This window comes from Brachionichthys hirsutus, chromosome 15, assembly GCF_040956055.1.
Source record: "Brachionichthys hirsutus isolate HB-005 chromosome 15, CSIRO-AGI_Bhir_v1, whole genome shotgun sequence".
Classification (NCBI taxonomy): Eukaryota; Metazoa; Chordata; class Actinopteri; order Lophiiformes; family Brachionichthyidae; genus Brachionichthys; species Brachionichthys hirsutus.
This window is the reverse complement of record NC_090911.1, coordinates 3,676,515-3,701,084: the sequence shown is the minus strand read 5'-3', so window position 1 is coordinate 3,701,084 and position 24,570 is coordinate 3,676,515. Positions and strand designations below refer to the sequence as shown.

At 48.3% G+C, this 24,570-nt stretch overlaps 1 protein-coding gene across 1 annotated transcript; it reads right to left on the bottom strand.

The window, feature by feature from the left end:
* Window positions 1-218: 218 nt before the first annotated feature.
* atp1a2a (ATPase Na+/K+ transporting subunit alpha 2a) lies at window positions 219-22,281 on the bottom strand. Its single transcript, XM_068749318.1, has 24 exons — window positions 22,253-22,281; window positions 21,068-21,139; window positions 19,843-19,902; window positions 19,337-19,540; window positions 17,826-17,939; window positions 17,289-17,423; window positions 16,527-16,644; window positions 15,247-15,515; window positions 14,484-14,682; window positions 13,514-13,623; window positions 11,823-11,957; window positions 10,030-10,109; window positions 9,734-9,843; window positions 8,974-9,149; window positions 7,927-8,063; window positions 7,581-7,731; window positions 6,971-7,139; window positions 6,183-6,337; window positions 3,972-4,095; window positions 2,292-2,437; window positions 2,087-2,217; window positions 1,882-1,983; window positions 1,576-1,667; window positions 219-404 (listed from the first exon to the last, which is right to left on the bottom strand). The coding sequence occupies exons 1-24, from the start codon at window positions 22,262-22,264 to the stop codon at window positions 376-378; spliced, it is 3,030 nt and encodes a 1,009-aa protein (XP_068605419.1). The 5' UTR covers window positions 22,265-22,281; the 3' UTR covers window positions 219-375.
* Window positions 22,282-24,570: the final 2,289 nt, after the last annotated feature.

The window sequence follows — 24,570 nt, the reverse complement described above, 5'->3', positions numbered from 1 at the left end:
TTGACCTTGTCGACCCAGTGCATCTACACACTGTAATTTAACATGCAAGATCCATTGTGCGATGGTGTAATGGTGTAATGTGATGGTGTAATGAGGACAAGAAGGAATAGGTTGAAATACATTTTTATTTCACATTTTAGACGGACTTTACTCTACAATATATTAAAACTGTTCTGCTGCAAACCTTTGCTCAGAAAAAATGACAACACAATCAGAAACCTATTTCCAGCAGTATCTTTTTATTTTATTTTATCATAATAAGGTTTGTGAAATGATCCATGCAATATTACAACTGACAAAGACACTATTCTCACCCCACAGACACACATGGAACACACACACACACACACACAGTCACACAGACATTTCTGATTGTTAATAATACGTCTCTTGCTCCACCCAACCTGGAAGAGAGAGGCAGAAAGGGAAAGGGGGAAATGTCAGGCGAGCATTTTTCATAATACCCTCTTGCATCACTCTATTTGTATTCATCTCACTGCATTTGTCTCCAAATGAATCCCATGTTACCTCTAAGACTCTGATCAGCAGCCCGTGACACACAGATTAACAGAAATGATTAACTGTCAGGATAAATTTCATTTGTCTTCCCATGTCTCGCCCCTCTCAGCGGAAACGCTGTAGCAGCTACCAGATCTGGAGCTATTGTGGCGCATCGTATCGTGCGTATGATCTTTAAACGCTTATCTCCGGGGTCGGCATCAGCCTGCTCTGTTCCCTTCTCATCTTTATGTTGCTGTTGAGAAGGTATCTTTCTGGTGCAAGTTTTATATACAGTATATTCACTAAAGGAAAATATTCATGCATATATATATATATTTACAACACACATCTTAGGTTACTGTCATGCACTGTTTTGCTGGGACCAAAAAAAGTCTAGAAAGAAGTTGCAGCTCAGACCTTTAACTGAGACCAATAAGGACTGAAGGCAGATCAATACTTCAGCTGAACAATACCTGCACCCTGATTAATTGTAAGGTATGTCTAATTACTTCTTAATGGCATAGCACCTTCAATCCACCTGTCTGTACCTCATCGAGCAGAAAAACCGTGAGATCCTCCAAATCTCATCTCTGGATCGCCTCCAGAGGACCCAACAAGCAGCATGAATTATGCAGCATCACCACGGAACAGTTTGTCCTCTGAATCAAGCAGACGACCTCGGAGGACACTTGAAAAAAAACCAGCCAACCAAAAAACCCTTCAAACTTGCCTTTAGGACAGGGGCGCCAAACATTCTCACCCCCCAACCCCCCCCAAAAGAGAGGCGCTATTGAGACTCAGGGCCTCCACTATCTCCAGAAGCATGCAAACGTGCACATAATTACTGCGACAGAACTTCTATTTGTGTTTCGTACCAGTGATGGGAGTCGTCATATTATTACGGGTTAGTTAGACACAGAGGAAGGGAGGACCCCCCCCCCCCCCCCCCCCCCATGGCTCCTGAGACATGGGTGTCAGTCATCACACCATCACCGTGCTGTCTCTCTTTTGCCTTATTAGCAAGACAAAAAGGGCTGAAACCTTTAATCTTGGTTTTGCTTAATAACTTCTTACCTCCAGGGTTCCTCCTCAGAATGAATTTACGGACCTCATCGTAAATGAAGATAAGAAGACTGTATGGGAAGGCACAGAACCACCACATGGTCCTGAGAGGAAGAGGATGAGAGGAAGCACAAAGTAGCAATAGTACAGATTGTTAAATTCGTTGCAGCCAGTTTTGAATATTAAGGATAACAATGTGGGTTTTTAAGAAGATGGTGGACTTCATTTGAAGTCGAGAAAGACAGGATAATGGCAGCGCATTAGGTATTTAAGAGGTTATTTTTCGGTTGGGTGGAGATATGCATATGCAGGGCGTACTTAAGTGGGTACATGCGCAAGGCGACGTCCATCCCAGGGCAGTAGGAGAGGAAGGCAGCCAGAGCAGTCTCAGCAAACAAGCCGAAAATGAGGATCCTGTTCCTGTTGAGGAGCAAATAAAACTGCATCAGAGAAAGGAAAACGGGCCCAAAGTGTTACAGAAAGGAGAGAGAGGTGTTTTAAAGCGCTTCCCTCTCTCACTCACGTCATGCCTTGCTGGAAGAGGGAGTTCCTCCTGGTCTTACAGATGATAAGGTCAGCCCACTGGACAATCACGATGCTGACGAAGAAGCTCGTGTGACAAGTGAACTCAACGATCTTCCTCTGCTCGTAGGTCTGCAAGGTGGACAAATAGAATCCTGTACGAGTGTGGAAGTGTTCCAATCTTCGTCTTTGCCCGCTCTCCTTACCCACTGCTGTCCGTAGTCGTCCTCCAGGTCGTTGACGTCGCGACTGTCCCACTGGATCCGGACGCCCGGCAGGTTCTTAGGGAGGAAGCCGTTCTCAGCCAAAATCACACAGTAGGTGAAAAAGCCACCAAGAGCCTGCATCATCCCTGGAAACAAACGTCAGCGCTCAGGGCAGGCGTGAAGTGGGCGGGGCCACATTCCATTCAGCTGGTGCATGCATGAGTCTAGACATTATTCTAAACCGTTCATGTCTTCTTGTGAAGTTGGCATTAAATACATCTCATTAAGTTCTTTCTGTCCTTTTCCGTGGCGTCCCAGAAGCGGTTCTGGGTGATTCCAGAAAGCTGAGAACCTGTTTGAATTTCACGTTGGAGGATTTGTTTTGTCGCTGTGGGCGTCACGTTTTCATTGATGATGGATATCTTCATTTAGAGCTCCACATATAACGTATAACTTCGGCAGGCTGATGATCAGGGGTTGAGACAATGCCGATCAATCATCTATTTGCCTGTGTTGCTACATTAAAACTTAGCAGCAGGTCTGAGTTTCTGTTGAAACATCACTTTCTGAGTGATCAGAAAACAGGTTGGTTTCTGATTAAAATGTTTCCAACTTTCCTCTGTTCACGTTCATCACCGTTCTCAAACAGATAAGTGTGTGGGATTTCAAATAAATAAAGGAATGTACTAATTTGAGGCTAATCCATCTTAATCGTCAATCGGGACCTCGCTGGCTGTGTAGCCGCCCACATCTCGAGTTCTTATTTGTGTTGGATTGTCTTTGGCGCTACGGCAGGTTGCTCCACGTTTGAATTAGCGACTGGCTACTAACTGCGGCTAATGACTAGATCTCACCAATTGCCAGTCGGACACATCTTAGAAAGGTCCCACCCCCATCCGATGCTGCGACCTCCACGTCTCACCCCGTTCACACAGACTTTGATTTGATCTCTATTTCTGCTGTTGGCTCACAGGCAGAAAGATGTGACCTCAATTCCACCTTTAGAACTTTTCTACCGAACAGCAAGGTGCATTAAACTCAGAATCGCCTTTAAGTGGCGTACTTACAAATAGCAGCCACACAAATGCATAGCATGGAAAGTGTGAGTTGAAGTGTCCAGCATGGACGCTGGAAGCTGTAGCATCATAGCTTTGGCTTGTAAATGTGATTTGAGGCGACCTGCATGAGTTCGTTGCCCCTGTGGCGCTCATCTTGGAAGAGTTATGGCAGCTGATGCGAGTTGCCGGCTGTTTTGAAGATGTTCAGCTTGAAATTGTCATCCAATGAAGCCCTGTCAGATTTTGACCTATTTAACAGCCTATGAAATTGGGCCATCCTTTGATTTGCGCTATTCCCAAACCATATAAAACCAGAGATAAAAAAGCATGCATTCAAGCTCGCGCTCCAACGGGTGAAAGACGACGAGATGAAGAGGAAGATAGCGGCGCTCGCCTCTCAATTTGCTGCAAATGTCACGACAACGAGAGGAAAATCGTGGCACTCGTTCCCGACTGCTCACCTCGACATTTATTTTATTTAACAGTACTTGCCTAAACATTTATAAAGGCCAGATCGTCTGATAAATGTCGATAATGAATGGCTTTATGCCCGTGATGTTTATTATAGCCATAGCTTCTCTGCTGTGGGGGGGGGGGGGGTTCTAGCCACAGGTGCACAAACCTATCTGTCCATAAGCCATGCTGATGAGCCGCTCATTGACCAGCTTGTCTGTTCTGGGGTTCCTCGGCTGCCGTTTCATGATGTCACTCTCAGCCGTCTCATAAGCCAATGAGATCGCCGGAACCTGCAGAGAGTATAAGGACAGCACAACATCAGCTCATTTTGTGTGCAGGAATTTAGTCTTTATGGCGACGGTGCAGAGGCAGACTGACCCTCACTCATGTGTAAAAGATTCCCGCTATTCATGCACTTCTGCATTCAATTACTGCGGGGAAGAGAGAAAGGCAGACAAGGGCAAGGAGACAGAGAGAGGAGACAAGAGGAGGGAGACCGCGAGTGGATTCCAAGACTCTCATAAAGGAGGAAGGAGGAGCGTTTCATGTAATAAAGATCCGATATCGGCTGGTTTTACAAAGTAAGCAAGAAAGCAATATGTGCGACTTCAGGCGGGATAGTTGAGTCTTAGGTGGGATTTCAGGAGGGGACTTGAATCCAAGCGCAGCGCTCGACAAATCTCCTTTGTTTCGCTGTTCCACTCCCCCCCCCCAATCCACGGCAGGTAAGAAGGAAGAGGAGCGGGAGAAGCATGCAACCGCCTGGCATTGATCTTCTGCACCTCAGAAGGTCCGTGTGATTGTGAGCAACATCCAGATGTCGGTCTTGAAGCATTCTACACTGCGCTTTGATGAACATCTTTCGCAGCCATCCCCTTCCACATGGCAGTCTTCGCTAAAAATAATCACAGCAGACTCCAAGTGCTGCTCGTCAATGCTAAATCTCAGCAGAGCCCCGAGTCTATAGCAGGGAGGTGAACTAAGCTGTTAACAAGCTGTTAGCAGCGTCACCAGCAGACACGGACGCCTTTCTGTTTTCCTTTTGTACTACACTAGAAACACGTTTCTGCTCCTGCATTTTCTGGCCTCAGTCTTCAAAGCTGCTGATTCCAACAGCCGTTAATAAACACGCAAAGACATGTCCCTTTGAACAGCAGGTTTGTAACTGCAAGCAGGTGCACAAATGAGATGCTTTTAAATTCCACTCATCTCATCTTAAAGCAGAAAAGCAGCCTGTAAGGGCCGAGCCATCGCTGTGATCTACGAGGGCACAGCACACATTTGTCGACAGGAACAAGTGTGTGTGGCTGCTAAAGCAGCAAACGAGTTCACGGTGATTGTCATCGGCGAAACATGCAGAGCTGCTTCACCAGCCATGCTGGCATGCAGCCCGTCTTCATGCTTCACCTGTTGAAGGCCATGCACTGGACGGTTCCACTCTCTTGCGTTGGAACCGCCTCCAGCAGCTTGCTGCCTCCTGCTGGTTGAGTCCAGCAGAGAAGAAGGTTGACGTAACGAACACAAGTGAAGCAGTCCTGCTGCAACGCGCGATTACGGCGCATGGGCCTGCATCAAGCCGCATCATGCTGCATCCTGCCGCATCATGCCGCATCGTGCTGCATCGTGCCGCATCATGCTGCATCCTGCCGCATCATGCCGCACCGTGCCGCATCGTGCTGCATCGTGCTGCATCGTTTTCCCCACAACGAGCGATTACGGCGCATGGGCCTGCATCATGCCACATCAAGCTGCATCCTGCCGCATCAAGCTGCATCATGCCGGCGATTCCAGCATGCCTGTCGCTGCTGCTGGAAACACAATGGAGAGCGTGGCATCTGTAAACGGCAGCGCTGGGAAATGGAAATCTGTATTTGAGCGTTATCCACTCTTTGTTCTGCTTGAACAAATGAATGTCGGCGATGGGCCAAAAGTGAATTTCTCCCACCGACAGAGAGAACAAATGAAAAGAGTTCCTTCAGGCACTCATATTCATATCCGTAATTCGTGCTCTGCTGCCTGAATGTTGTTCTGTAGCTAAGAGACATGCTAACATTTAGCATCCCTTAGTTGGGGAGAATCACTAATCCTAACCAGCTTGTGCTTTTTGCACAAACAAATGACCCAATGGAGAAGATGTGTCCAAAATGTTGTGTTTTTATTCATTTGACTTCCTGTGAAAAGGAATGTGTAGCAACAGCAGCTAAAAGGAACCTATAAAGTTGGACCACCAGAACCCAGCGTGCGAAAGGGCAGGAAACGCGCCATGCATTAAGAGCTGATCATTTCTCAGAAGATTAGTCACAACTATTGATTGAAATAATGAGATAATAAAGGAAAACGGCTTCTAACGTGTCCAGAAATCGTTTTCCCTGCTCACCATGTCGGTGCCCAGGTCGATACAGAGGATGGTGACGGTTCCCAGCGGAAGAGGAACACTAGCAATGATGAAGAGGAGGAAGGGCGAGATCTCTGGGATGTTACTGGTCAGTGTGTAGGCAATGGACTTCTTCAAGTTGTCAAAGATGAGACGCCCTGCAGCCATCAGAAACACACGAGAGGTGCAGGGATGACGAAAACAGGAACGGGACGTTGTAATAACTATGTTATTATTACCTTTTTCTTTCAGGCTTCAGCACTTGAATTTTACAGATTTTTTTGAAAAGTGAAATGATTGACTTTATCTCGGCGCATGTCAGCATCCCTCACTCGGGATTGATTGTGCGTTAATGTGCTGCTCAGCTGGACCCGACTCCTGAGTTGGGAAGCTGCTCTCCTGACTTGACATTTTAAACCATTATATGTTTGAACGGCAGCAGAGAAGAATGAGCATTCTATTGCTCCAGGTTCTAGTAACCCTTGCCGGTTGAATCTGGACTTCTGAAGGTTTCACCTCTCACCCAAGAGGCTCCTATGGTTCTGTTGTTTTACACATTCATGTTAATTTATACCTGGCAGCAACTGTTCTGGTTATTTCGACATCAAATGAATGCACTTTAAATCCCGTCTCTTCAGGTTTTTATGATACAGGTCTTTTATTGCTGATGAAGGCCACACCTCTTTTGAACATGTCCCTCTTAACTATATTTGAGAAGCCTGAATCCGACCCCAACCCAAGTCTTCCTCTCCTCTCTCTCTCTCTCTCTCAGTCGAGCCCCCCGTGCTCACCTTCTTCCACGCCAGTGACAATGGAGGCAAAGTTGTCATCCAGCAGGATCATGTCAGCAGCCTGTTTGGACACATCGGAACCAGCGATCCCCATGGCAACGCCAATGTCAGCTTTCTTCAGGGCCGGAGAGTCATTCACACCGTCGCCCGTCACAGCCACGATTGCCCCCTGCAGCCGCAAGGACCAGTGAAGAAGACAAAGATAAGGGCTCTCTTCACTTCCCCCTCCTTTACCCTCCCCTTCTGTCTTAATAATGTCTTTTCAAAGCAGCTCTGGGGAGATTAAATGGGAAAATGGGATTGAGCTGCAGCACGACCTCAATGTAGAGGGACTCGTGAAAGCCCTCGCAGTTTAAACATAAAAGGTATGTACTTATGTACCGTATGTACACACACGAGCAGCCCCACGTATACAATATATATTCTTTAATATACTTTATACTGACTAACATACATCAAACAACATAAAACCAATTCTGCACGCACACACACACACACACACAGTTATGCATGGTAAACTATATTCAGCCTTAAACAGCAACGACACACACACACACACACGTTCACACACACCCACACACCCACACACACGCCCGCTCCTGTCATTGACCTGTCTCTGGCAGCCCTCCACTATGATGAGTTTCTGCTGAGGCGAGGTGCGAGCAAACACTATCTCAGTGTGGTTCCTCAGCAGGTCGTCCAGATACTCAGAGCTCATGTCCTTCAGGTCCGAGCCGTGCACCACGCACGCCTTAGCATCCCTGGGAGACGCACGCACGCACACACACACACACACACACACACACCAGGCAATCAGGAATACAGGAGGAAATTGTGAAAAAAGAGGGAGCGGTGATGTTTTTTTGCTCAGAAGGTCATATTTCTCTCTCACACACACTCACACACACACACACACACACACACACACACACTCACACACACACACACACACACACCTGGGGTTAACTTGGCTCAAAGGGATGTTCAACCTCTCAGCGATGTCCTCAACCGTCTCGTTGCCCTCGGAGATGATGCCCACACCTTTAGCGATGGCCTTGGCTGTGATTGGATGGTCCCCTGTTACCATGATCACCTGACCACAGGTGGAACGTCCCGTAAGTCAGAAAGCATCGGCACATTAAGGTCCAGTGCACGTGTGTGAGGTATAACAGCGTTCTGGGATGTGCTGCTCTGCGCTGTGAGGTGTAATTACATTGGATAATAAGTGTAATCGATCCCAGTTTAGTTTGAGTGTGTTTATCTTATCGAGGCTCGTGTCAGCGTCTCCTGTGTCTTGTCTGTAGTAGTAATGTTCAATCATTTCCGTGTCAGGTAAATACAGACAAGGCGGAGGTCAAAGTTCAAACCCGGACGCCTCATCAACTCTACGCTGAAGTGTTGGCCCAGACAACCTGCTGGGGGCCTGATGATGCTTCACTCAGAACCTTTTTTTTAACCCGAACACCTCAAATAGTAACATCTCCTCTTTTTGCCTCGAGATCATTCTTTAAGCCAATTACTGTATGTCTTTCAGAAATGCATTATCAAGGGAGGCATGAAAACTGCTGCACCTGAAATAAAATCTCTTTCCCCTTCCCCTGAAATGAGAACTTCTCAGTCGCCTCGTTATCCGTTCTTATTGCCGGCGTTTGTTGTTTAACCTTCCTGCCGCCCGGGTTATTACTGTTCTGGCTAGACCTGCTCTGTGTGTGTGTGTATGCAGATGAAGTGTAATTAATAAGAGGTTCTCTATCATCTATAGGAGGCGATGCAGAATTCATCCATTACTATCTGTCATGGCCTTTTTCAGTACCCGGGAGAGTCAAACAAACAGCCTCTAAGAAAGGTCAGCGGGTACTCTGGGGCGTTGGCTGGCCAGAATAGTACTTCATTTATCTATTGAGTACAGCGAATAGATTTCTGATCAACACATGCACAGTGCTTCTTTAACAGGCTGGATGAATGGAGCTCGAGACGAGGGTTGAAGCTCTGGATCCACTTGCCTTGATGCCGGCGGAGCGGCATTTCCCCACGGCATCAGGCACGGCAGCACGCGGCGGATCAATCATGGAGATGAGACCCAGGAAGCAGAGTCGCTCCGTCGGGAAGTTCATGTCATCACAGTCGAAGGCGAATCCACGAGGGAACTGGGATGGAGGCAGATTGAAGTGGCAGAAACCTACAAAAGAAGAGGCGAGCAGATTTCTCATAGACGGCTGTGGGGGGGGGGGGGGGGGGGGCTTTAAGTCCCAGACGTCAAAGTCAGGATGTGTTTTATTCTTATTCTAAAATCTTACTAAAATAGAATATAACATATACCACTGTTACTATAATCTGAAGTCAGATAAATCTATTGTCTACTGCAAAGAGCCACTCAGTCTGCATCCAACCGTCCAACCATCCAACCGTCCAACCATCCAACCGTCCAACCGTCCAACCATCCAACCGTCCAACCATCCAACCATCCAACCGTCCAACCAGCCAACCATCCAACCATCGTGCAGACGAGACGACCTCAATCGTCTCGTCTTCAGTCGCTTATCCTCACGGATCCGCTGGAGCAATATCTCACCTGGCTACTGGCGAGAGGCGGGGGACACCCCGGATGAGGCGCCAGCTCATCGCAGGGCCACAGAAAAGACAAACAAACACAACTCGCTCCATTTGGGGTAATCAACTCAAATAGGTTGCGTGTTTTTGGAGGGCTTCCTGACTCTGCCTTTTCCCTAAATGCACAATGACTGGTGATCCCATTAAACCCACCAAGCACTCTCTCTCCCAGTCCTCCCAGCTCCATGTAGGCACTCTGGAAAGCGTCTCTCCGGTTTGCATCAAGCGGCTGCTCCTGGCCATGGATCATGATGGTGCTGCACCTGCCATGTTAATACAACCCTAAACGTCAGTGCAGCCAATGAGTTCACACTAAAATAGAAGTTCAGTCATTTTTCATAGTGAAACAAGCGTTCTGGAAACCATCAGAAGAAGATGGAGAGCTATGCATGATAGCTGTGCTGCAGCACTCAGGAGACAAACAATGGATCCATTTTGGATTAACCGACCTGTCCAAGATTCTCTCTGGTGCGCCCTTCATGACGAGGAGATGACCAGAGGGATTGTCTTCCTCTTCGTGGATCGAGAGCTTGACGAAAGACAAGAAGACAGTTTATCTCCAAACAGGCTGGAACCTGCAGATCATGAAGTGTTCGAGTCACAAGCAGCATCCTGGGAAACGAAGGCCAGCGGTTGCTGTTCGGACGTCGCTCAATGTTCCTGGTGGCTTAAAATAAGTGCAGTGAATCTGAATGCATATCGTCAGTGAAGTGGCATTCATTTATACTCTAAAATGCATCTCTCTCTCTCACACACACACGCACACACACACACACACACACACACTCACAACCCCAGGTAATTTGTATCTGAGTCACAACCTATCTAATCTCAGACAACCAGAGGGAAATAGCTTTTCTGCTGACTTCTACACAGACGTTCCTCCTTTCAGGCAGCACGCCGGCTCCATGCAGGAACGCTTTGTCTGCCTCAGCATCACTGTGGGCTTTATTTGAATGCTGGTTCTAATCTCCAGGCAGGATGGCAAAGACGTGGCTGTGGAAGCAGAAACGCAGCAGCACAAAGCCCTGCTCGAGCTTGATGCCTTTCTCTTACTTTGATATTCGCCTCTCTTTTTCTCTGGCAGTATTTCATATTGTGAGGCTAATAACTTAAGGCCTCACAGAAGTGCCTGCCGTGGCAGATATTGCACAGAAAATCATTCCGCTTGGTTTGTTGCTGACGCTTTTGTGCCGCACCGCGGCTGTAAATTCACCGCTTCTATTTTGGCCTTTCTAAGTATTTAAACTGGGCGGTACGCTGGTGCAGTGGGTAGTGCTGTTGCCTCACAGCAAGAAGGCTCCGGGTTTGATTCCTAGCGTGTAGATTGCATGTTCTATCAGTGTCTGCGTGGGTTCTCTCCGGGTTCCTGCCACTCCGAACATGCAATTTGGGTGAATTGGAGGCACCAGAATATCCGTAGGCGTGAGCGTCAGCTGCCTTGTCTTTCGTGTGGCGTCTCATCCGGGGTGCGTCCCGCCTCATCCCTGTAGCTCTAGCTGGGACGGGCTCCAGCAGACCCGCAAGGTGGAGAAGACGCCCATAAAATCTCATCCAGACCTCGCTGAGATTCCCACCAGAGCCCGAGTGAACAAAAACTCATTTCTGAGTGGAGCTTCTGAGCAGCTGAGCTTCTCATGTGCAACGAGGCTCGCGGTGGGTGGAGGACGTCCATCTGCTGAGGCTGAACCTTCCTGTGTGTCTGTTAAGCACGCTTTATCGACCCCCCCCCCCTACACCGCCACTAACTTTCCTGGAAATTGCATTGGCATTTTTGCATGAATAGAAAGAAGAAGAAGAAGAAAAGTGTTGCTGCTCCTGCTCTTCCACCACAAATCATGCAACTGATCCAGTTATCTCTTGTATAATCCTGCCAACAATCACACAGGTGAAACCCCCCCCCCCCCCTTGACAGAGGTAGCGAGACACCTTGCAGCCGCTCCGTTGCGGCTAGCAGCGTTGTGCCGTTGCACGGCTGGTCTGGAAAAACAGCAGCAAAGAATCCACCTGGATGGACTCAACTTTCCCCAGGCGTAGAAGTTAGAGCATCCTTTGAAAATGATATTGCCAATTCAAAAACGATAAAGAAGATTCCTGAAAGATCAGATAAGGAACATTCCAAATGTGTCAAATTGGAAAACAAACCATTGCATTTGAAACTGAATGGAGGAAGGAAGCCGCAGGAAGGAATGGCCTTGCATCAGCTTCCAGCTCACCGCCGTGATGCAGCACCAATCCCTACCTGATACTTGTTGGTGGAGTTTAAAGGAATCTCGGCCACCTTCGGGCTCCTGGCTCTCACGTCACGGACACGCCCACAGCACAGCTCAATGCATTTCAGCAGAGCCGACTCGGACGCGTCCCCCGCCGTCTCCCTCTGCATGGGAAGCACACACAGACACACGTTATCCTCCCGACGGTGTTCGTCACACAGCGGGGTGGGAGGGGCTTTAACGGGGTGGGAGGGGCTTTGATTAAAGCAGCACCTGAGAGGATTTCTATTAGCGCTCAGGTAGCCGAGTATCTTCAGTCACAGTTTTTAAATCTGTGCAACACTTTTATGTAACACTACTCAAAATTCAACAACATGATTTACTTTTTAACCGTCTTAGTGACTAAGATGATTTGATTAAAGCAGCTAATTAGTTAGTTAGTCTGAAATATGAATAATGCTCAAGGTTCCGTTGAGGCTGTGGATGTGAAGCCTGGACATGAACTAATAACAAGATGGTGGGGGGGCAGACTGGACCAACGCCTTCTGCTAATAATCAATATCAAAATGGTCGACAAGCTTGTAACGAGCCAGTGAAGTGGTCTGAAAGGTTGAGGGCGGTTTCGCAGGAACGCTATAACGTTGAGGACGTGTAAAAGTGGCTCCTCCCGTCTGAATGCACCTTGCTCAAGATTTGTTGTGTTCCGGTTTCAAGTTTATCTCTTCCAACTTGTGCAGCAGATCTGCACAAGTTCAAATCTTCAAGAAGAAAGTCCTTCTCTGATCATCTGTAAAATCTACCTAGATAAAAATAAGCAGTGGGTGGCGCAGTGGGTGGAGCAGTGGGTGGCGCAGTGAAAGATGATTTCTCAGTGGTTGTCATGGTGATGATCAGCTGGCCCATCTATAGTTTGATAAACTTAACGCTGTGCTTCTTTTCGTGTCTCTATATTTGTATGTTCTTCCGACATTCAGAGTGTAATAACACGTTGTTTACAACAACTACGAGTCACTCCTACTTGTATTACTATCCATAGCTACCGTTTTTAAATGTGATCCATATTGTCAGCTCATAAAAGTAAGATATGACGTGAAATATAAAACTAATAACATAATAAAATAAAGCATAAACGGTTCAGGTTATCTGCATCCCAGACAGCTGCGACGTGATAAACGGTGCGTTCACACACGTCATTGTGAGTCTGAGCGTTCTCTGGGACAAAGCCGACCATTCATCAGTTCAACATAACGTTTTAGTATTCCGAGCAAAAAATCTTGGAAAACCAGAGCACGGCAGTCCGGAATTCAGAAACAGCTGGACTTGCTATTTGAAATGCCAAAATGACTTCCTGTTATAATTTATTAAGCTGCATCTACCCCAGGACAGTAGCTTCACCTTCATCCCCAACTATGGTGAATGAATAATGAACAATGTAAAGTGTCTTTGAGTGTCCAGAGAAGCTCTCTATAAAACCAACGCATTAATAATATGTTTTACATTGTAATGAGACTTCATGGACTCCCTGCATAATTTGCTCAAAGATAATGAGTAGGAAACCAGTTTGTTCAGACGTGAGCCGGGGAGGAAGGCTGACTTACTGGACCTCGTTCTGTAGCTGAAAGGCCCTGAGCTCAACTCAGATCTACAGCGAAAGGACAACTCGTCCAATGTGAAGCTCTGGAAAACGGTCGTGTTGCTTGTGTGTTCCAGATGTTCATACCATCACAACAGGGAAGTCCTCCTGGCCGGCTTTAAAATCGGCTCTGTTGCACAGGGCGGCCACACGAGACAGTGAGTTCCAGGTAGCGGAGCTCTTGTCAAAACCCAAACCTGAGAGAGTAGCAGAGAGGCGTGTGTTAAACGGTACTTTAAGTAAGGAACATGCAGTATTTAAGCCGCTGACTCCGCTCTCGGTTCACAGAGCAGTGGATATTGCTGCTAAATAACCGAGGCCATTTCAGCAATCTCTTCGTCTTCGGGTAGTTTTCTTTGAGTATTGATTTTCCCCAGAACTAAAATGTTGAAATTTAACAAGAATGTGTCAAAAATAAAGGCTCTCTGGAAATGTCCTGTATCAACATTCATCCTTCCCACCCAGTCGAACTGAAGTGACCCTCCGTCTGCTGCTGGAGCTCTGTGGGGTGACCCCTGTCACTGTGGAGTGGCCCCCGTCACTGTGGAATGGCCCCTGTCACTGGGGCTCTGTGAGATTGTGTGTATGAATCCAGATGTGGGATTGTGTGTATGAATCCAGATGTGGGATTGTGCGTATGAATCATCCAGATGTGGAATTGTGTGTATGAATCCAGATGTGGGATTGTGTGTATGAATCCAGATGTGGGATTGTGTGTATGAATCATCCAGATGTGGGATTGTGTGTATGAATCCAGATGCGGGATTGTGTGTATGAATCCAGATGTGGGATTGTGTGTATGAATCCAGATGCGGGATTGTGCGTATGAATCCAGATGCGGGATTGTGTGTATGAATCCAGATGCGGGATTGTGTGTATGAATCCAGATGTGCAGGGTTACTTCCTGCAGGATTCTTCTGTGTTAATACTCATCGGTATAAACAAGATCCTTTTCCGTACAAATCTTCTCGTTTGTCTCTCTCTTTTCAATCGATTATTCCTGCAGCACCGGCTTCTTGGGAACAGACGGCAGGAGGCTGTATCCCTCGCTGCTTACCGGTCTGGTCCTCAGTGGTGTCGGCCTCGTGGATCTGGCTGTCGAACCACATGTGGGCCACGGTCATGCGGTTCTGGGTCAGCGTGCCCGTCTTGTCAGAGCAGATGGTGGAGGTGGAGCCGAGAGTCTCCACGGCCTCCAGGTTCTTCACCAGGCAGTTCTTCTTGGCCATTCGCTTGGCAGTGAGAGTCAGACACACCTGTGAGCATGTGGGGGCAGGGGGGGGAAGAGAGATGAGGTGTGCATGGAATGGTAAACGTGCTTTATGTGTGTGTGTGTGTTTATCAGATACATAAACACACACGCTAGTGAAACCGAGGCGAACGTTTGTTTAAAGCGAACCCGTCTGCAGGAACTGTCAGTGGAAGATCGTTTCTTTTCTGGGACCAGTGAAACGTCGACCGACGGCGTTTGAACTGCCAGCTGGCGTCCGCCTTTCAGTCTGTCATCGTTGCAGAGAAAGTTCGACGCATGTGAACGTTTCAGCTGCTTCTACTGCCGGTAATAAATCACCTGCCGTGCTGCATTCTGCAGCGACGCCCAAACACTCACTGAAGGTAAATGAGAGTTAGTGGAACTAACGTCGCTGATGGCGACGCCGTTTCAGTTAGGCGTGGCAGGAAGCCATGACAACGGCCGACTTTTCCCGGGGGTTGAGTTCACTCATCCCACAAAGCAGATTCTGGGCCTTCCTCGCTTTGTTTATTGTAAACTGAACAGCCTCCATCCTAAAAAAACGGAGGACGACTGGGACGCCGCTCACAGTGACAGTAGCCAGCAGTCCCTCGGGCACGTTGGCCACGATGATGCCGATGAGGAAGATGACGGCCTCCAGCCAGGTGTATCCCAGGATCAGGGACAGGATGAAGAAGCTCACGCCGAGGAAGACGGCCACGCCTGTGATGATGTGGATGAAATGTTCGATCTCGATGTTAATGGGCGTGCGGCGGACTTCGAGCTCGGACGCCAGAGTGGCGATGCGCCCCATCACTGTCCGGTCACCAGTGGCTATCACGATGCCATGGGCCGTTCCTGAGGAGGAGGAATCAGATCAGACAGAATAAGTAACGGCAGGTCCTAAATATTTATAGAATTATTATTACCGAATAACGAACAGCACGAACTGTGATCTGTGTCGTGTTGTTTAATCATGTGTGAATTCTAATGGGAAAGCCCTGAGATAAAAGGCTAGCGAGGTCGTGGGAGGATGAAGGATGAAGGATGAAGGGATGGATGGAGGCACATTAACATGCAACCTGGACTAGCAGCACTTTAGGAACACCTTCCCCATCAAAACCGCTTCAAGAGAGATACGTGGACAATCCAAAGTAGCTGCAACAGCTGGTCCGCTGGGGGGTGGGGGGTGCAGATAACGTTCCACGGCCAAATATAATAGTGCTTCAGTGTATTAAATTGCAGACCCAAATATAAACTACAGAGAGAAATGGAGCCTCTGAGAATAAACTAAACTCCCTACATGTTGAGTTTAGAGCTGATTAAGTTATTAAATGCAGATTTCAGCTTCTGAGTCAAGCTGTGCAAGAAAAACATAAAATAGACATCTTAAATATGACAGTTCCACCACGCGCAAGCTAATGCTAATTCACGCGAGTCACTAAATTTAGTTCAATTGATTTAAAATGATCTTTTATGATGCCGTCTAACACAGCAGATAATTGTATTCTTTTTTTCCAGGCAGTTTTCTTCATATACCTTTTCTTACACTTTAAACACTTTAAACTAATAATAAATGAATGTCTTATTCTTTGCTTTACGTATGATTAGATGTAGATATCAGTGCAGTGGAGGATTCTGTGAAGGGAATCACTTTGAAATGGTTGTTGTTTGACAGACAGTGAATGAAACAGCAATTGAACCCTAAATCTACCTGCAAGGTTGAACTCGTATATAATCTTCATGTTCAAAATTCATGAAGTTCATCTTGTGTTACGGAGGCATCGTTCTCGTGATAATTGATGCACTGGTAGTGATGGATTAAAAAAAAGACGCTTATAAGATCTGGGCCAGATGTGGCCGACTGACCTTCGACACAGTTGGTGGAGAAGAAGCAGATGTTGCGTGTCTCCAGAGGGTTGTCGTGCGTGAACTCCGGGGAGCGAGTCTGAGGCTCAGACTCGCCGGTCAGGGAGGAGTTGTCCACCTTCGCGTGGACAGGACAAAAGGAAGAGCGTTTAGCCACTGAGAGCGATGGAAAGAACGAGAAGGGTCGACAGGGTGGGAAAGAAGCGGTTGGGATCTCAGCGACGCGGCCGTCGCTGTAATCGCTGCTTCAAAATGCAGCGAGATAAAGCGGGAGATAAATGCTTGTCAAGGCCGAGGGAGACATTTAGCAGAAATAATGCAGCATTTTGAGGACTGGAACAGATCGGTATCAGATGGATGGATTATGGGATGGCCTGCCAAAGCGCTGCAATGAATGTAATGTGTGTGTGTATCTGAATAAAATATGTGACAGCTAAGTTTTACAAAAAAAAAAAAACAACCTCATGCCACTGAAGCTTCTAAGAAAGAAGAATGGATTTATGAAGTTTACCCGACGGGAGCCGAACTTTGGCGAGTCGGCGGAAAAGTTGTCTGACAGAAACTGAAGAAGAAGAACCAAGATACTGAAAAAGGTCGGCCCAGACTGATCTCAGCAGTCGGATGGATGACGCAACACGTTTTACAGATGCTCACGTTCAATTTCATTTAATTCACCAATAATTACAACGTGAGCAGGCCTCGAGTCAGTTCAGCGACTGTAGCCCCCCCCCCCCAGGGCCGAGCCTGGCACCCCTCCCCTACCTTGCATCCGCTGGCAGAGATCACTCGAAGGTCAGCTGGGATACGGTCCCCCCCTTTGATCTCCACCAGATCTCCCTGCACCACAAGCTCAGCATCGATGTGCATCTTCTCCCCCTCCCGGATCACCAGCGCTTGCTGGCAGGAGCCAAAAGAAAGAGGGGGATGAGGAAGAGGAGAGAGGAAGAGGAAGGAGGTCTCAGGAACAGAGGAAGGAAGGCAGGGAAATGGGATGAAATCAGGCCGCCAGAAGGCGAAGAGATAGCGGGAAAAGACGTGGAGGGAAAAACGAAACAAGGAGGGAGTGAAAACAGCCTGAACAGATTAAAGTATTAGCTAATTGAAGTGCTAGCGGTCGATAGCATGGGGGGGGGGGTGCTTCTATGCAAACACACACAATCTGCAGTTGGCTCAAACAGCTATTCTTCCTTTGCACAAGCTTATTAGGTTTCCACTCAAGCGGGGGGGGGGGGGGGGGGTAAGCCTGACTCGAGGGACGGCTTATTGATTCACAGCAAACAGCGAAACGCAGCCGCTCACCTGAGGCACCATCTTCTTGAAGGAGTCCATGATGCGGGAGCTCTTGGCTTCCTGGAAGTAGGAGAAGCAACCGGTGATGATGACCACGGCGGCCAGCACCACGCCCAGGTACAACTGCAGCAGGGGCAAGAAGAAGAAGAAGCGTCCGCTTCAGTGTTAGCGTGAAAACAGCCCCTTCAATGTGCAGCAGAAGAGCCCCCCAGAGAAGCCCCCCAGTCTCAGCTGGAGTCGTGCTGGAGCCTCAGTTCTGGTTCCTGTCACCCTGGATGGGGCGTTTGGTCGAAGGCCCCATAGCAAAGAAACTGCCATTTGTTGAGCTCCAAGTGGTGCAAACAAGACAAGCAGGCACTTGGGATGAAGGTGTCTTCCAGCTGGCGTTTTTTACATTTGAGTACAGATTTAGGATCCGCCTCTTCTCGCTCCAGGAGACGTTTGGCTCTTGTTCACCAGCTGCACAGAACTGCAGGAGCAACATCTGTCCCGGCAGGTGACACGTGTGAATCCTCTGAGGTTTAATGTCCAGATTTAAACCTGAACTCTTCCTGAAATGTGGTTCGCCGGCTCCTTCGGGGGGGGCTGGGGACGCTGAGACATGTTCTCAAATGGACGTAGACGACGCAGCGTCTCAGCCGGAGACGTGAGAAAGGATAAAAGCTTTAAGAGTTGTTTAGGTTTTAATTAAACAACAGCAATGTGCACATTTTCTGTTCGGAGGGTTTTCATCTTCAAAAACTGCTTTTACATTACGCCGAGGCAGAAAGTGCCGACGCTGCAGGCCGTCGGGCTTTGAAGTGGCTCATCAGGACATCCGGCTAAACGCTCGCTACCGAATGTGCCGATAAAATCACGGGGAGATTAAAGTCATCACACGTGTGCTCGCACATCTGTCTCTGCACATCTGTCTCTGCTCTGTGTTCAACATCGTCTCTAAATGCTGCCTCCGCTTTGAATGAAGAGTCCATCATGACCCGGACCACTACGTTGTCCACCTACGTTGCACATATTAAGTGTCTTTGTAATTTATTGTAATTTATTGTAATTTATGTCATCTATTGTCATTCATTGTCATTTTGCATCAGTGGTGTAATTTATTTTAGATTTATTGTTAGTTTACATCGGTGGTGTAAAATCATTTTATTTTTCTAATGTTACTTTGCGTCAATTGAGTTATCGAATATTGGTTTTATTTTTATGATTTATTTTTATGATTTTTATTTGTATTGTTAAATTTGTATTGTTAAATGTCGATGATTTATGTACTAAGGACTTTCAACGGAAACAAGACCGCAAGGGCTTTTTTGAAACGCTCCTCTTAGACAGGATGTTTGACTTTATTTGTACTGTAATACATACTACTGTGTGACTGTACTTGTACTCTAACATTCTGTCTAATAAATATATTCATCATCATCACCATGAAGGGGGGCTTGTACGTGCACCTGTACGTGCACCTGTACATGCCTGTATAATAACTGACCAACCCAACGACAACATATAAGGCGTACGCTCACGTTGTCATTGGGCGCCTCATCCTCCGTGGCCACCTGGATGCTGTAGGCCAGGAAGCACAGGATGGCGCCAATCCAAAGCAGGATGGAGAAGCCACCGAACAGCTGACGGCAGAACTTGACCCACTCTGGGGTGGTGGGGGGAGGAGTCAGGGCATTAAGGCCGTCCCTCTTCAGAATCTCCACCGCTCTGCCATTGGTCAGGCCCTGAGGGAAAGCATTTCAGGGATTAAAGCACTTTTACAGCAACACAGCAGATCCTGTGTGTGTGCGTGTGTGTGTGTGTGTGTGTGTGTGTGTGTGTGTCTGCATTTTAAGGTCCAGGTACGTTTGTGGGATTAAACCTGTTGTGTCTGCATAGCTGCGTGTGTGCTGGAGGGATTAAAGATGAATGGGGCTCATGCTGTGGCCGATCGGACCTGACCCAAGGAAAAGGTCAGGCTCACTGTGGAGACCAAGAATCTGCTACAGCGACTTTGTTTTGTGCATGGTCGCGTGGGAGCGGCTACCTGAGTGAGATCCACGCCGTAGCGCTGTCGCAGGTCGTCCGGGGATATTTTGTGGTCATCCTGCAGGGATAAAGAGCCGCCTTTTAATTTGGGCTTCATTGGGACGGAAACGGAATCAGAGTGACATTAATTGCCTGTTACATTTAAAATGGAATTTGTCTTTGACATGATTGTGAAAATACAATTTAAAAAGAAAAAAAATACATTCAGGGTCCTACGACTGATACAGAATGGCTGAATCAGTGGAGGGAACGTAATACAAGTGTATCGTGTGCATCCGTACTTGATTCGCTCTGTCTGACGTGCATTCAGGGGCTTTTTGCATGTGATCCATCCCTCATGGCTGATCAAAGAGCTCTAAGAGAGTCTCTGTGGGGCAAACTCTCTGTCCTCTATTAAAAACTGCACACAACAAAATCAATCCTCAACCATTCTCAACAAAATACGAATGCGTGCCTGGGACCATTTTGTCATTCGGTGGCAGGTTGGTGTTATTATTCTTGTGCAACGGGCCAAATATCGCCTTGACATATTTGTGCTGCAGCAGCATGGACTCGGTTCAGCAGTTGTCAGGATGTCAGTCCCACAGAATGAAGGGCTGTTGTCTCCACTCGACGACGAGACGGGGGGAATTTCTCCCGCAGCAGCCAGAGGACGGCAGTGAAACGGAGCCCATGCAGTGTGCATAAAATGGATTCTTAATAGATATGGGTGTATTCATTTATATACCTTTACATCCGCTGTTCATTTGTGGTTGTTAGTTGGACGGAAAATGTAGAAAACCGCAGAGTAAAGATGCAGAAAAGGCCGCCTGATGTACTCTGAAGGAAGGAGTCCTTGAATCCGGCACACAGCGACTTGATCGCCGCTTTATCAGGGGTGCTGCATGCAGCTGCAGCGACTCCGGAGCTCACTGGCAACGCTTGGCTGCGTTTTGACAGCCCCTCAAAGAGCTACAGCCTCCACAAGACAAACTCTGCACTGCACCGTTGGTGGCCCACAAATTATTCAGCATCCTTCTGTTTACAGAGACGAGCAAGCCAGAGGGTGGTCGGAGAGACGGGAGGACAGGCTGGCTCAGAGGCCACCGCCCTGAGCCGGCTGGGCGGGCCACGCTAAATAACCCAGTGCCTTCGCCCGAACGCCATCCAGGAGCAGCGGCGATGGAATCAATCACCGCGCAGGGTGAGTGTCGGCCGGAGGGGTGACAGCTTGTTATTCTTACCAAGGACACTTCCTTCTTCAGCTCATCCAAGTCCCTGTCCTTCTTCCTCTTCCCTCCATTCTCTGAACGACACTGGAGGGAAGGAGAGAGAGATTAGCAGCCATCACCAATGAAAACTGATGAATTTGTGCAGCTCAGCCTCGCCTCAGATTGAACAATCCCTCCCCAAAAAGGATTTCTGTCTCTCTTCACAGCGCCAACATGTTTTAATATGCACTCTAATTTTACATAGTCAGGCTAATATATTGAATATTTTTTTTGTTGGCCGCATCAAACCATAGATAATAAAGCGTGAGGTGAGGCAGAGAGTACTCTGCCTCACCAAAGGGGGTGGACTAGAGCACACAGGTTCACATTGCTGCTGTTCTTCTCGGCAGACAAGTAGCACTGCAATTTCAAAATAAAGTACGCAGCTGGGCGGCACGGTGGTGCAGTGGGAAGTGCTGTTGCCTCACAGCGAGATGGTTCTTGGTTCCGTTCCACCTTGGGTCTTGCTGTGCAGCGTTTCTATGTTCTCCCCGGCTTGGGTTCTCTTCAGGTCCCTCGGTTTCCTCCCACCACAAATAAACCAGTGACTTAGGTGAAATGAAACTAGAACTTATCCGTGGGTGTGGCCCTGCGATGAGCTGGCGACCTATCCAGGGTGTACCCCGCCTCACACCACTGAGGCTCTCGACCCAAAGCGAAGTGGGGAAAGTCACACGCTTGTATCGAGGCGAAGTCCCTCGTTTGTGTGAGCGCCGGCGTGCGTGAGCTGAACAGCATGGTGCATCATGGAAATCATCTGCTGCTGTCAGTCTCGTCTCAGCAGCACGTGTGCGTGCCGCTGAAGCAGCCAGTCCAAAACGAGTCCAAAACGAGTCCAAAACGAGTCCAGCAGGGACTGAAAGAGTCGCCAGGCTGTCCGCCCGCAAAGGCCCGATGGAGAGAATAAAACCAGAGGATGTGATTAGCAGAAGGAAACAAGTCGCCCCTGCTACAAAAAGGCAGCACCGTGACCCCCCCTGCAGACACAGGGCAGGGTCTCGGTATCTTTCCGTGTCCTCGTCCTGTAGATAAGCTACAGCTGGAATAGAGTGTCAGCCATTCATGGTCGGAGGAGTCAACAACAACAACAACAACAACAACAACAACAACAACAACAACGACGCTTTAGAGAAGTCCAAAGGAGTAAAGAGAACTCACCCCTCTGCCCATGCTGGACGTCCGGACGCTGCCAGGCATTAAAGAGAAGGGACAGCGGGACCTCCTGCCCCCACATGCGGAACATCCTGGTGACTTTTATGGGCATGACCCCCCCCCCACACACACACAACAAACATCCAATTCCCTCTCTACTTACTCTTTCCTGTCAGGGTAACACAAGTCTTACACCCCCGTGTCCTCCCCACTACTCAAACCTGTCTCACACAGAGGGTTTTTTTTATCTGTGTACCTGCTCAATATGCCCCCCCCCCCCCCCACACACACACACTAGAGGACTACAGACTTCACATCGTTTTCACTTCAACTCGTAGCCAGAATCAGGCTGTAGCTTCAAGTCGAACATATTTACAACGTAAGGCGGGTCATCGCCATGGCGCCCACGCAGCAGATGGATGAGGAGCGAATGTTTTCCTGTATTGAAATGCTTCCAATCTCGTATTAACTTTGGTGTTCTGGATGTCTGAGCTCGTCTCTTTAAGCGGGCTGTTCCCACGGAAACACTTGTTTGCTTTTCCTCATCACGAAAAGATAGACTATGCATGATGGGAGTTTATCATAAATAATTAGAGCTTGAGGCGCAGTGGTGAGCTCTGTTGCCTCACAGCGAGATGGTTGCAGGTTCGGCTCCGACTTGTGGCCTTTCTGTGAGGAGTTTGCATGTTCTCCCCGTGTCTGTGTGGGTTCTCTCTGGGTTCTCCGGCTTTCCTCCCACCTCCAAAGACATGCAGCTTAGGCTGATTGGTGACACTAAATTGCCCGTAGGTGTGAGTGTGTGTGTGGCTGATTGTCTGTCTCTGTGTTGCCCTGCGATGGACTGGCGGCTTGTCCAGGGTGTACCCCGCCTCTCGCCCAATGACTGCTGAGATCGGCTCCAGCTTGGCCCGCGACCCGATGACAGAATAAGCGGTTGGATAATGAATGAATTAGAGCTTTAAGAAAACCCAGACAACTCATGAAACAGTTGAATTTACAAACCGAATTCCAAAATATACTGTTGCAGTAGATGACACCCCCCACCCCCCCCCCCCCTCCCCCTCCATCGCAGGAATCAGGTGCTGCAGCTGAGAAGGTCAGCGGGCATCGGCTGAAGACTGACGATGAAGACTGTGGTTGTGACGTCATTGCCAGAGCATTTCTGAAAAGGTTACTGGTCGCTGGCCCCATCAGCCCTCCCCCCCCATCAGGAGAAAACGCAGTTCAGACGGTTGAAGTTGGGTTTACAGTTTATTCTCTTTACAACATATTACACAGAGTAGTTAGTGCTCTGAAATTACAAGCATTAAATAAACGTAAAGTCATTTCAAATAAAGGAAGGGTTATTGAGCAAGTGGGACTTGCACCGTTCACAATGCAGACGGAACACGCTGGAAAGTCATTTTAATGCTGCGTCGTTACGTCGGGCGTGTGTGAGAAACAGATCTCCAGTTAGCGTTGTGGATCTTTAGCACCTCCACTCCTGCTTTGAATTTAAAAGGAACATTCAAGGCTTCTATCCGCCCTGCATATCAAGCGAGCCGTTCCCAATCCGGCTCCGGCTCCGGGTCATGGAAGGAGCACCTTTAGGAGGAAGCTTTGGGGAAGACCGGTCTGGAATGACTTGACTCGACGCACCAGATAAGCTTCTTCCTGCCAAAGCAAGCTGCTTCTACTCGTTCCATTCCTACAGCTATACCTCCCGCCACACGCCGGCCTCCGTGCCCGTTAGGAACACGGATCACAGACCGCCACACAGCACCTTCAATAGCGGCGCCCTACATTCCGGCCTCGCCTCCACAGACGCTCCTCTTACGTGCACGCAAGTAAAACACAAAGAAAAAAAAACACTTCAGAACACATTATTATTTAACTAGACACAGAAACAAACCGTTGCATCTGCAGCTAACGTTCCTGTTTGGTGTCTTCACTGGAAACGGGAGGAGGAAATCCTCACAATCAGCAGCGGACAGACAAAGACGGGGTCAAAAAGAGGACTGGCGGGGCGGGGGGGCAGGCCTTTGGGCTAGGCCGCTAGGTGGCATTGTGAAGGGCAAGCCAGAGGGCATTCATCGATCACTGGGCAAAACCGAGGGAGGAGAGGAAGATGTCTGTCACTGAGGCTGAGAAAGAGAGAGGAGAGGAGGAGGAGGAGGAGGAGGAGGAGGAGGAGCAGAGCACTGAGCTGTAGTCAGATAAGGAGAGGCTTAAAGAGTGGAGTGGATTGTGTGTACAGGTCTTTTCTGTGGGGGGGTAGTGCAGTGGAAAGCCACTAGACGACAGGAAGAGAAAGAGGAAGAGCAACAGGAAGCCAAAGAGGAAAA